This window comes from Ostrea edulis, chromosome 2 (genome assembly GCF_947568905.1).
Source record: "Ostrea edulis chromosome 2, xbOstEdul1.1, whole genome shotgun sequence".
Lineage (NCBI taxonomy): Eukaryota > Metazoa > Mollusca > Bivalvia > Ostreida > Ostreidae > Ostrea > Ostrea edulis.
Genome location: NC_079165.1, coordinates 76,635,589 through 76,648,441, shown reverse-complemented (window position 1 = coordinate 76,648,441; position 12,853 = coordinate 76,635,589). Strand labels below are relative to the sequence as shown.

At 35.8% G+C, this 12,853-nt stretch overlaps 1 protein-coding gene across 3 annotated transcripts; it reads left to right on the top strand.

Moving 5' to 3' along the window:
* The first annotated feature begins 3,406 nt into the window (after positions 1–3,406).
* Positions 3,407–7,951, top strand: LOC125680576 (uncharacterized). Of its 3 annotated transcripts, none has more exons than XM_048920261.2 (3): positions 3,407–3,479; positions 6,030–6,642; positions 7,540–7,951. In XM_048920261.2, the coding sequence occupies exon 2, from the start codon at positions 6,084–6,086 to the stop codon at positions 6,621–6,623; it is 540 nt and encodes a 179-aa protein (XP_048776218.1). In that variant the 5' UTR covers positions 3,407–3,479; positions 6,030–6,083; the 3' UTR covers positions 6,624–6,642; positions 7,540–7,951. The 3 variants fall into 3 exon arrangements, with proteins under 3 accessions (XP_048776218.1, XP_056009643.1, XP_048776217.1); XM_056153668.1 differs by lacking the exon at positions 3,407–3,479 and adding an exon at positions 5,697–5,898; XM_048920260.2 differs by lacking the exon at positions 3,407–3,479 and adding an exon at positions 5,699–5,894.
* Positions 7,952–12,853: the final 4,902 nt, after the last annotated feature.

Below are 12,853 nucleotides of genomic sequence, written 5' to 3'. Positions count from 1 at the left end.
ATTTCTTAAATTGTTCGAACCTTTTTGTGTATTTTGATCTAATGCAGAAATTCAAATAAACGAGTTTCGTATTTGACTGGTAAAACTTTAAACTTTTTCACAATTATGTCTTTTTCAATGTCAAAATACATTTCACTTCAGTTACCATTGGAATGTTCTCAGCTGTGTTTACGAAAACCTTTAAAGAAATGTTGAAAAGGAAAATAAATCGCAACAAATATCATTGTTAGAGAAATCGGAACATAAATCTAATCAAGAACATTTCTTTCGTATCCTTTGAACTTTAATCGTTTATTTTAAGGTAAATATTCATTGAAAGGACGGAGTTCGAGCCGGCCAATCAAATAAAAAAAGCGCTTGAACTATCCAATATTATATGCATTAAATAATTTATAGACGTCTTACAGACAGACAAGAGGGTTTTCTAAAGCTGTATTGATGAATAATGTTGTTTTATAAAGAGCTTACGTCTAGTAAACCTAATATAGAGCTGCGGAAGAATTGGAAGCAATTTATCAATATACTAATTATTTCTTCAGCGAGTTTAGTCCACAACATAAAGGTAATAAAAACCGAGATATTTAAAGATTACAAAGAGACAGAGCAAGGTAGGTGTTGGTTGTGTGGAGACAGAGGGGTTCAACTGATACAAGTGTAATTCATAAAATATAACGTGCACATATTGCAGCAGGCTTCCTAACTCGCACCGACAACAGACGTATTTTCTAACACAGCATTGTATATATAACACAGTAGTGGATGTCTATGGATAAGAATCAGAACCACTGAACGTAAAATCATGATAAACTGGATATTATTTCTTATCAGATATATATTTGTGTTATCTCTTAATAAGTAAATTAAACACTTCGGTTATTGATCGTAGATATGTTTACAAATGTAACGTGTTTACCTTTCTCTAAACTTGGTATTCTTTATATGATTTTTTATGTTGATCACGGTTCGTTATTTTCACCATTTTCATTGATGATTGCATTGTTCGTTATTTTCACTTTTAACATTATCTATATTCTAATACCACGTTTGACATCCATGACTTTACCAATGAATTATATATATATATATATATATATATATAAAGCACTAAATAATCACAACTAGGTACTGAAAATTTTCGCCCCAGCCCGGGGTCGAACCAGCGACGTACGGCACCCACCGCCTAGCAAGATTGTCAAACCAGTGCGTAAGTCCACTCGGCCACAACGACTTTTTTAAGTTTAAGGGAAGTCGTTGTGGCCGAGTGGACTTACGCACTGGTTTGACAATCTTGCTAGGCGGTGGGTGCCGTACGTCGCTGGTTCGACCCCGGGCTGGGGCGAAAATTTTCAGTACCTAGTTGTGATTATTTAGTGCTTTATATATTAATTAATTGATTATCACATGTATCGTTTAGATCCTAGGGGTAAACGTAAGGTTGGGTGTTATAATTGTTTGTTTGTGCTTTATATATATATATATATATATATATATATATATATCTCTGGTTAGAATCGTAAAAATCCACATTTACTTGAAATTGACCAAAATCCAAGTAAATGGCTTCTCCATCTCTTGTACTTTTTTTCTATTGTTTGATATTATTATTCTATTTTGAGTATAATTCAGTACATGATAATACATCGACATAAATGTTGTGAAAACTTACAATACCTTCACCATACTTACTGTTTTCACATTTGAAGAAAAACTGATAATTGTCTACGACTGAGTGCAGTTTGGTTCCCTTTCATCCGCTGCAGAGTAGGTAGCGACGGACGAATAAGCCGGACTCGTTCGGCAAGCGACTGCGTGCATTGACCGATCTGTCGAAATTAGGTCAGTTAGTTTGATAATGTCGAAACAACAGGAGTAAAAATGTTGCACTTGTTGCCAGGAATTAAAACAAGATGTGAATTCAATGTAGATTTGTGAAATGAGCTGGAGAGGAAAGTCAATTTTAGAATGCAAATCAAATTCTAGGAATAATGAAAGATGTGTATTATTGAATAATTCCACAAACTGAAGTGGCCCCGGGTTCGAGTCTTGATCTTAGCGCTGCATCAAACATTACAAGTTTAACATAGGCAATGACTGTTCCATCGCCACGCGCCCAGTATTAGAAATGAAAGTCACATGAAGCATATTCTCGTGTCACGGTGGTTGTTGATGCGATATATAACACCGACTGGTAAGGCCATTACTCAAAATTGGTGACGTACCTATACGTGTCAGAATGGGACGCCAAACAACACACAGACAGACATACATAGAATACATACATGTATACAATTGATCTAGGATTATTTTCGTTTTTCATTCTAGCAAAAATGTGAAATACCAAAGAGAAAACATAATTTATTTTCAGTAGAGTTCGTGTTGTATTCATTTTCCAGAGTTTAAAACGTAGGTAATACTCCTTAATAACAAAATTAGACCATTGCATATATCCATCATTTGTTTTCTATGGCGAATCTTTTCCATAAGTACTGCTACAGTCTGTATCATTGCACAAACTTAAATATGCAAGAAGTCCAATCAACGCAACAAACCGAAATTGAAAGCAAATAGAATATATTCATACAAAGGACATCAACTTGACAATGGTTAATTTTGATGAATATGCGATTAATGGATTGTATATTGTTTATCGTCCCTCTCGAGAATTTTTCACTCATATGTAGACGTCGCCATTGCCGGTGAAGGACTGCAGAATTTAGGCCTATGTTCAGCGCTTACGGCCTTTGAGCAGGGAGGGATCTTTATCGTGCCACACTTGCTGTGACACGTGACCTCCGCTTTTGTGGTGTCATCCGAAGGACCGCCCCGGGCATTTAGTCGCCTCTTACGATAAGCAAGAGGTTCTGAGGACCTATTCTATCCCGAATCTCAAGGGTCAGGGTTAGGAGATATAAAATGCGAAATTTGTTTACAAATACATTATCTTAGTGAGGAGATCCGGAAAACATATGTGTAATTTAATGAAATCAAGATACTCGTAGATGTATACATATTGATTTTACTCTTTAAATATATATGTGTTCTTTGATTCAATAATATGTGCATCGATCCGTACCAAAAATGTTAGTCTCCTGTAGTGCTAATGCTTAATCTTTGAACCATCGTGTTTTCATGTCAATTCACTTAGGAAAAGAAACTTTCGCATGAAATCACATCGAACACAAATATAAATTTATTAAGACTTATAACAGTGAGAATTAATGCTCTGAGGTAAGGACGACAGGTATAAAGACCGATCTAAGTGGTCAGCAGTTAAGCCGATTTATTCTAATATGCCGTTTTGTTCTGACGTTCGCTCTGTTATATATTTAAAAACTCTCTTTGGTCACGAAAAAATATTGGCTTATCGTTATGGTCGGATGATAATTAAAACACATACAATGCGGTCTTAATTGCATTTAAGGACATTAAACGTAGCAGATATCAGAATGGACACTCGACTCCGGCAGATTGCCTGACTGGTTAGTGAACTACTTACATTTCATTTGTTTTATTACAATTCTTGTTCATGTACGTGCAATATATTACATAATTCAGATCTAATTCCTTATACTTGTATCATAGAGAACAGCCATTCAGAGCTAGTTCATACAAATGTTTCATCAGATCACAGTGAACAACAATTCAGAGCTAGTTCATACAAATGTTTCATCAGATCACATTGAACAACAATTCAGAGCTAGTTCATACAAATGTTTCATTATATCACAGTGAACAACAATTCAGAGCTAGTTCATACAAATGTTTCATTATATCACAGTGAACAACAATTCAGAGCTAGTTCATACAAACGTTTTGTTATATCACAGTGAACAACAATTCATAGCTAGTTTATACAAACTGTACAGATGTTTCATCATACCACAGTGACCAACAATTCAGAAAGCTGTTCAAAAGAACATATACAAAGGGCAGTATGCTTACAGTTGAACTCTAGAACACCTTTTTAGGTCACCTAAGTAAACTCAATTGGTCTACGTCCGTCGTTATTAGTCGTGTGCTAACAATTGAACATTTTTAACTACAATTCCAATTCTTTTCAATTTGGTATGAAGCATCTTTGGGACAAGGAGGATATTAATTGTAAATTTCAGGACTCCTGCATCCCTGAGCCTGAGGGACGGGGCAACACTGCCAAAAATTGACTAATTTTAAAAAATCTTCTCTACAACCACACAAGTGTAAGAAAAACTAAATCCATCTTGATGTAGAGCAGCAAGCCCTCTTCCAAAATTGTAAATTTCATGATCCTGGGGGTATAGGTTCTGACCCCAGGGCGGTGGCAAACTTAGTATATAGTATTTATATGTGAAACACATAAATAACATCTTTAGTGTTATTGATACTAAATTAAAACTAAAGAGATATTTAGAAAAAAAACCCAGGTATTACTATACCAGAATTATGAATTGGATGATTCCAGGGGTTTTGGTATCAGGTTGGGACCAAAATGGTAGTTATTAAATTTGTGAACAATAGAACATTTTTAACTTCTTGATAACTGTCATTCAAATTCCTTTTAGTATACAGGCATTTTTGAGACAAGGGGGACATAAATTGTAAATGTCAGGACTCCTGTATCCTTAGGGGCGGGACAAAAACTGCCAAAAATTGAGGAATTTTCAAAATCTTCTCTACAACTGCATATCTTTAAGAAAAACTGTAATTGCATCGTGATATAGAGTAGGAAGACCTCTACCAAAATTGTAACTTTCATGATTCCCGGAGTATAGAGGTTCTGATTCCAGGACGGGGCCAAACTTGATATATATAGTGCATATGTGCAAACCATATTAATGATGCTTTAATGCTATTGATACTAGACTGATTGATTGATTGATTGACTCTAAGACTGGCACAAATTAGTCACATTGTGTTAATGTTACATATATATTATGTAAAACCTTTCATCAGTATGTGTATATGCTCTTTTGAGGCCATTAAAGTATCTTGTTTTATATACTGTTGCTGAATATTAGAATTTAGCTTAGATATTCAGTACAGGAAATTCTTTCTAGATTTCATAGCCCTTGGGACTAGTGAAATAAGCTTTTAACTGTTAAACTACAGAGATATTTAGAAAAATTATTATTTAACTAGTACTCAGGTGACCGATAAGGCCTGTGGGCCTCTTGTTCAAATTTAAATTTGTAAATTGAGGTTGAAACCGAAATTGTACCCATGAACTATTTTATTAGCTATCTAGTTGTCAATTATGTGCACTTTCAAGAACACATATTGTAAAGATATAGATTCGAGTTCACTTCATTTTTTTTTTATATTGATAATACCAATCGTCACAAGAGACGCGACTGACAAGGCACTCGAAACAATAACGGGCTAAGTAGTTTATTGATAAGGCGGGGGGTACATGTTCTTCAACTTACACAGGAACATGCCAACTTTAACACGTCAGCTGCATGGTTCTTTCCAATCTCCAGGAATCGTCGTCAATCGCTCGTTCTCGTTAGAACATTTAGAAGAATTCATTCGCTAGCCAAAAGTGTTTTGTACACTAATAATTGCCTAAGTCTGCTGTGGTCTGTTTGACAGGCGCTTTACGGATATTCTGTATTTGGTGATTTAAATGTATCTGATAATACATCTTCATTTAATATCCCTCTATTGTTTTATTTATTCTTCCCGCTCTGTAATCAGACCTCTGTGATCTCCTGACGTCTGATAAGCATTATCCTTATTCTGACTGATATATCATTGTTAGAATTTAAAGTTGAGGGACATTCTCTCATTCGCCTGCGTCCTCCCCATGCGGGTGCCGAATGAATTGAAGCCGGGATTGAAGATTACATGGATTATCTCGGAGATTTGAACGCTTTATTTACAATTAACAAAACATATTTGACCATTCAGAACCTGTAAGTAAGCCATTAGTTACTATAGTGTATTGGTTGTGGTTATGTGAAGAAAGAAAAGAGCCAAGGCTCTTCTAATCAAGCTATCCGAGTGTGTTTAAAGATAATTGACGACTTTGCATTTTTCATTTTTTGCAGTTGCTGTTCGCTGTTGAATATTGGTATATCGCTTTAGTCCCCAAAACGGAAGGCATGGGCGAGTTTAAAGTTACCCATAACTATGTTTTACAAAATAATGTGAGGTACATGTACAGTGGACTACCGAGGTCCATGAAATACCGGGGAAGTGGTGACTATCCAAACTTTGACATGCTGCGAATCAACAGGGAAAATTCTGATCTTAAGAAACTGGTGTTGCAGTCTGACGAGTACCAGAGACGTATGAACACGTTTCTCATCCCCAAAGCTCCAGCTTTTAGGAGGTACACCCGCCATGCAGTGGATCCAGTGGTCGATCGTCTTCTAAAACCAACCATTGCACGGGAAGGATTTTCTCCCGAAAAACACACAGATAAATTTCGGTGCAAAGAGTACACCCGTAATCCAGATAAATCCAGTTTTCCGAGTTATCAGAAGTTACCGGAAGATCAGGTGAACGTGATTACGTCACGGTTGCTGAAACCTACCCATATGAGTACTTTAAAGCAGCGACTACCACCTCCACCATTGCGACAAGACCCTGACAGAGCACGTGTCGTCCAGATGCACAGCATGCCCGTTGTTGATGGTTGACCAAACCTACATTTATGAGGTATGAATATTTCCCCTTCATGTAAAGCTATTTTAATTTAATACCAACATCAGTTGTACATGTAACTACCTTCATTTGGTATTTATCAAAAGGCCGCTACATATTTTGCAAAGTGTCCAATTATCGACATATTTAAAGTAACTTTCTGGGTTACACATTCTAATGCTATTTTGTGTGCATATGTTAAGTGTATTATAATGTCAAGATTTTGAGCATATAAATTAAAATTAAAGAGGATCAGGTTAATGGAACAGTGTCTTTTCTTCGCGTTACCTGCCTGGAATAATCTCCTAGTTAATGGTCGGTACTGAGTTGTTATATTGTAAATCTTTCCTAATTAATGACATCCACATTAATATTAATCAACTTAAAGTCCGATCTCTAAGTGGATTTAAATACACGTCGCCATACCTTATTCCTTTACAACGGAACCAATGTATATCCAAGTTGTGAATGGGATAAACGAAAGTAGTTTATTTTTGTAAAATATGTTACATGTATGTCCAATAATGGGTCGATTCTGTCCAAATAAAAAAAACCCTTTTACCAGCAATTAAAACAAACAGGAAGCTTTAAATGAAAATAACTTAAATATCAATTTTCGGTACAATACAAGTTTAAAACTCTTGTATATTTTGCATCGAAACTGCTTTTTCCTTTATGGTGGCTTTTTGGTCCGATGAGCCGGGTTCCTAAATATACCGCATACAGTTGAATGGTATTATATATACTGATGTTTGTACACAATTACTTATTTGTTATATCAACTCCCTGACATTGGGGCTTACGAAAATAAGTAGATCTAAAGTGTCGTATATTAGATGTTAAAGTTGTCTGGTCTAATTAAATAAGAGAGCTATGCTATTTGTACCTAATAGGAGAGTTCATTCTTTTCAGAGTCATCTTATATACGCAAGATCATACTATTGAGTCTGCCAGAGGACATCTACAGACAATGAAACACTTCACATTGTTCGTTATCTTACTTTTTCATCAACTCTGTATGTTTCTAGAGGCGACTATTGCAATGCTATTTCATTCTGACTTATTCGTTTCTTACTATCTAAAGAATATTTCTACACACTTCATTTTGTATGCATATATAAAAAGAAGAGTTTATGATATTTATTGCAATATTTTGTTTTGTTGTCTTTCAAATCCATTAATACAATTATGAGCACTGTTCAATATTGGAAGATACCACTTATGAGTAATACTTGATATTAGAGAATTTTAATATATGTGTACTGGGATCTCTTTCTTTTGTAAAGTTCATTTTGTCATAAATTGATTAAAAGATCTGAGAAAATATTGAGTTTGTATTTTCATAGCTTTCGTGAAATCATAATCCAGAAGGTGCTATATGATTGGAAAACGTGATGTTTAACCAATCAAACGACTTGTACTCCATTTCCCGCATTATGTTTGAATAATTTAATGACACATAGTCCATTTCACGTGATGTTTGAACAATCTAATGACACATACTCCATTTCACGTGATGTTTGAACAATCTAGTGACACATACTCCATTTCACGTGATGTTTGAACAAATAGTGACAAACTCAATTTCACGTGCTGTTTAAACATTCCAATGGCACTCTATTACACGTTATGTTTGAACAGTGACACACACTCCATTAGACGTTATGTGTGAACAATCTAATGACACATACCACTACACGTTATATTCAGACAATCTAATGACATACACCACTACACGTTATATTCAGACAATCTAATGACATACAACACTACACGTTATATTCAGACAATCTAATGACATACACCACTACACGTTATATTCAGACAATCTAATGACATACACCACTACACGTTATATTCAGACAATCTAATGACATACAACACTACACGTTATATTCAGACAATCTAATGACACACACCACTACACGTTATATTCAGACAATCTAATGACACACACCACTACACGTTATATTCAGACAATCTAATGACATACAACACTACACGTTATATTCAGACAATCTAATGACTAGTACTCCATTGCACGTTATATTCAGACAATCTAATGACACACACCACTACACGTTATATTCAGACAATCTAATGAAACACACCACTACACGTTATATTCAGACAATCTAATGACATACACCACTACACGTTATATTCAGACAATCTAATGACACACACCACTACACGTTATATTCAGACAATCTAATGACACACACCACTACACGTTATATTCAGACAATCTAATGACATACACCACTACACATGCAGACAATCTAATGACACATACCACTACACGTTATATTCAGACAATCTAATGACATACAACACTACACGTTATATTCAGACAATCTAATGACACACACCACTACACGTTATATTCAGACAATCTAATGACATACAACACTACACGTTATATTCAGACAATCTAATGACTAGTACTCCATTACACGTTATTTTTAAACAATCTAATGACACACGTCACCAGACGTTATGTTCAGACAATCTAATGACACACACCACTACATGTTATATTCAGACAATCTAATGACATACAACACTACACGTTATATTCAGACAATCTAATGACACACACCACTACACGTTATATTCAGACAATCTAATGACATACACCACTACACGTTATATTCAGACAATCTAATGACATACACCACTACACGTTATATTCAGACAATCTAATGACATACAACACTACACGTTATATTCAGACAATCTAATGACATACACCACTACACGTTATATTCAGACAATCTAATGACTAGTACTCCATTGCACGTTATATTCAGACAATCTAATGACACACACCACTACACGTTATATTCAGACAATCTAATGAAACATACCACTACACGTTATATTCAGACAATCTAATGACATACACCACTAGACGTTATATTCAGACAATCTAATGACACACACCACTACACGTTATATTCAGACAATCTAATGACACACACCACTACACGTTATATTCAGACAATCTAATGACACACACCACTACACGTTATATTCAGAAAATCTAATGACATACACCACTACACGTGCAGACAATCTAATGACATACACCACTACACGTGCAGACAATCTAATGACACACACCACTACACGTGCAGACAATCTAATGACACACACCACTACACGTGCAGACAATCTAATGACACACACCACTACACGTTATATTCAGACAATCTAATGACATACAACACTACACGTTATATTCAGACAATCTAATGACATACAACACTACACGTTATATTCAGACAATCTAATGACACACACCACTACATGTTATATTCAGACAATCTAATGACACACAACACTACACGTTATATTCAGACAATCTAATGACTAGTACTCCATTGCACGTTATATTCAGACAATCTGATGACATACAACACTACACGTTATATTCAGACAATCTAATGACATACAACACTACACGTTATATTCAGACAATCTAATGACACACACCACTACACGTTATATTCAGACAATCTAATGACTAGTACTCCATTACACGTTATATTCAGACAATCTAATGACATACACCACTACACGTTATATTCAGACAATCTAATGACATACACCACTACACGTTATATTCAGACAATCTAATGACATACAACACTACACGTGCAGACAATCTAATGACACACACCATTACACGTTATATTCAGACAATCTAATGACATACAACACTACACGTTATATTCAGACAATCTAATGACTAGTACTCCATTGCACATTATATTCAGACAATCTAATGACACACACCACTACACGTTATATTCAGACAATCTAATGACACACAACACTACACGTTATATTCAGACAATCTAATGACTAGTACTCCATTGCACATTATATTCAGACAATCTAATGACACACACCACTACACGTTATATTCAGACAATCTAATGACACACACCACTACACGTTATATTCAGACAATCTAATGACACACACCACTACACGTTATATTCAGACAATCTAATGACATACAACACTACACGTTATATTCAGACAATCTAATGACATACACCACTACACGTTATATTCAGACAATCTAATGACACACACCACTACACGTTATATTCAGACAATCTAATGACATACAACACTACACGTTATATTCAGACAATCTAATGACACACACCAATACACGTGCAGACAATCTAATGACACACACCACTACACGTGCAAACAATCTAATGACACACACCACTACACGTTATATTCAGACAATTTAATGACATACAACACTACACGTTATATCCAGACAATCTAATGACTAGTACTCCATTGCACGTTATATTCAGACAATCTAATGACATACAACACTACACGTTATATTCAGACAATCCAATGACTAGTACTCCATTGCACGTTTTATTCAGACAATCTAATGACATACACCACTACACGTTATATTCAGACAATCTAATGACATACAACACTACACGTTATATTCAGACAATCTAATGACACACACCACTACACGTTATATTCAGACAATCTTATGACACACACCACTACACGTTATATTCAGACAATCTAATGACATACACCACTACACGTTATATTCAGACAATCTAATGACATACACCACTACACGTTATATTCAGACAATCTAATGACACACACCACTACACGTTATATTCAGACAATCTAATGACACACACCACTACACGTTATATTCAGACAATCTAATGACACACAACACTACACGTTATATTCAGACAATCTAATGACATACACCACTACACGTTATATTCAGACAATCTAATGACATACAACACTACACGTTATATTCAGACAATCCAATGACACACGTCACCAGACGTTATGTTTTAACAATTTAATGACACACACACACATCAGACGTTTGATTCGATATATCCCAGTGAATTCGAAATAAGACCAGTCTTCCACATCTGCTTCGTATGTAGATATTGTATTGAACATAGATGTTAAAGACAAACTAACAACTCAACTTTATGACACACAGAATGACTTCAGCTTTTCCATCGTCAACTTCTCATATTTATGTAGCAACATTCCATTATCATCTGCATATGGTGTTTATGTTTCTCAACTGATTCGAAACACAAGAGCTTACATTGTCTTGCGTATGTTTGGTTTTAAATCGAGGCTACTGATGTTACAGGGATTGCAATAGTCTCGTTTAAAGTCAACACTTCGCAAATTCTATGGTCGTTATAACGATCTAGTTTGCCAATACAACCTGTCATTGGGTCAAATGTTGTCTGAGGTGTTTCAAACCAATTGTTAGGCCATTCAAATTCTTTACACACTGATTTTAACTACGGATTACTCCGTTTACCCGATAAAAATATAGGGTTTATGGCGGGTGTGACCTGTCAACAGGGGATGCTTATGCCTAAACAATATACAACCAACCAATGTAGGCACTTGATACCACCTCTGGCATATCAAGGGGTCCGTGTTTGCCCGACTCTTAATTTATTCCTTATGAAAGATGAAGATAACGAACAGTGATCAATCTCATAACTTCCACAAGCAATACAAAATAGATAGTTGGGCAAACACGGACCCCTGGGCACACCAGAGGTGGAATCAGGTGCCTAAGAGGAGTAAGCATACCCTGTCGACCGGTCACACCCGCCGGGAGCCCTATATCCTGATCAGGTAAACGGAGTTATCCGAAATCAAAATCAGTGTTGATCACTTTTCGTTATCTTCGCATTTATCACCAACTTGAAGGGAAACCCCATGAAAAATTTAACCTGTGCATGGCGCGTTTTATTATGATTTTATGCCCTTTTCTATGCATTATTGGTCTTTGTTTTAGTTTGTTTTTATAGTTATAGTTAATGTTTGTTATTTTTCTTTGTTTTTGTTTAGACGTCTCGTTGAGAATTTTCCACTCATATTGAGACGTCACCAGCGTGAAGTACCAAATTTTGACCTATGATTAGCGCTCAGAGCAGTTGCAGTGAGGGTTCTTTATCGTATCAACACCTGTCGCCACAAGGGACCTCCGTTATAAATGTCATATCCGAAAGACCCATGATTCTCACTTCTAATTGCCGAGCGTTTGGCGAAGGAGCAACAACTTCCCATGCATTTTAATGTCTTGGGTTTGACGTGGCCATGGCACGAGCGGGGCTCGAACTCAAGACCTACCGGTACGAAGAGAATGCTCTACCAGAGCTAC

Excerpts from the sequence above, each read along its gene's own strand:
- LOC125680576 (XM_048920261.2), top strand. The coding sequence starts at position 6,084 with ATGGGCGAGTTTAAAGTTACCCATAACTATGTTTTACAAAATAATGTG.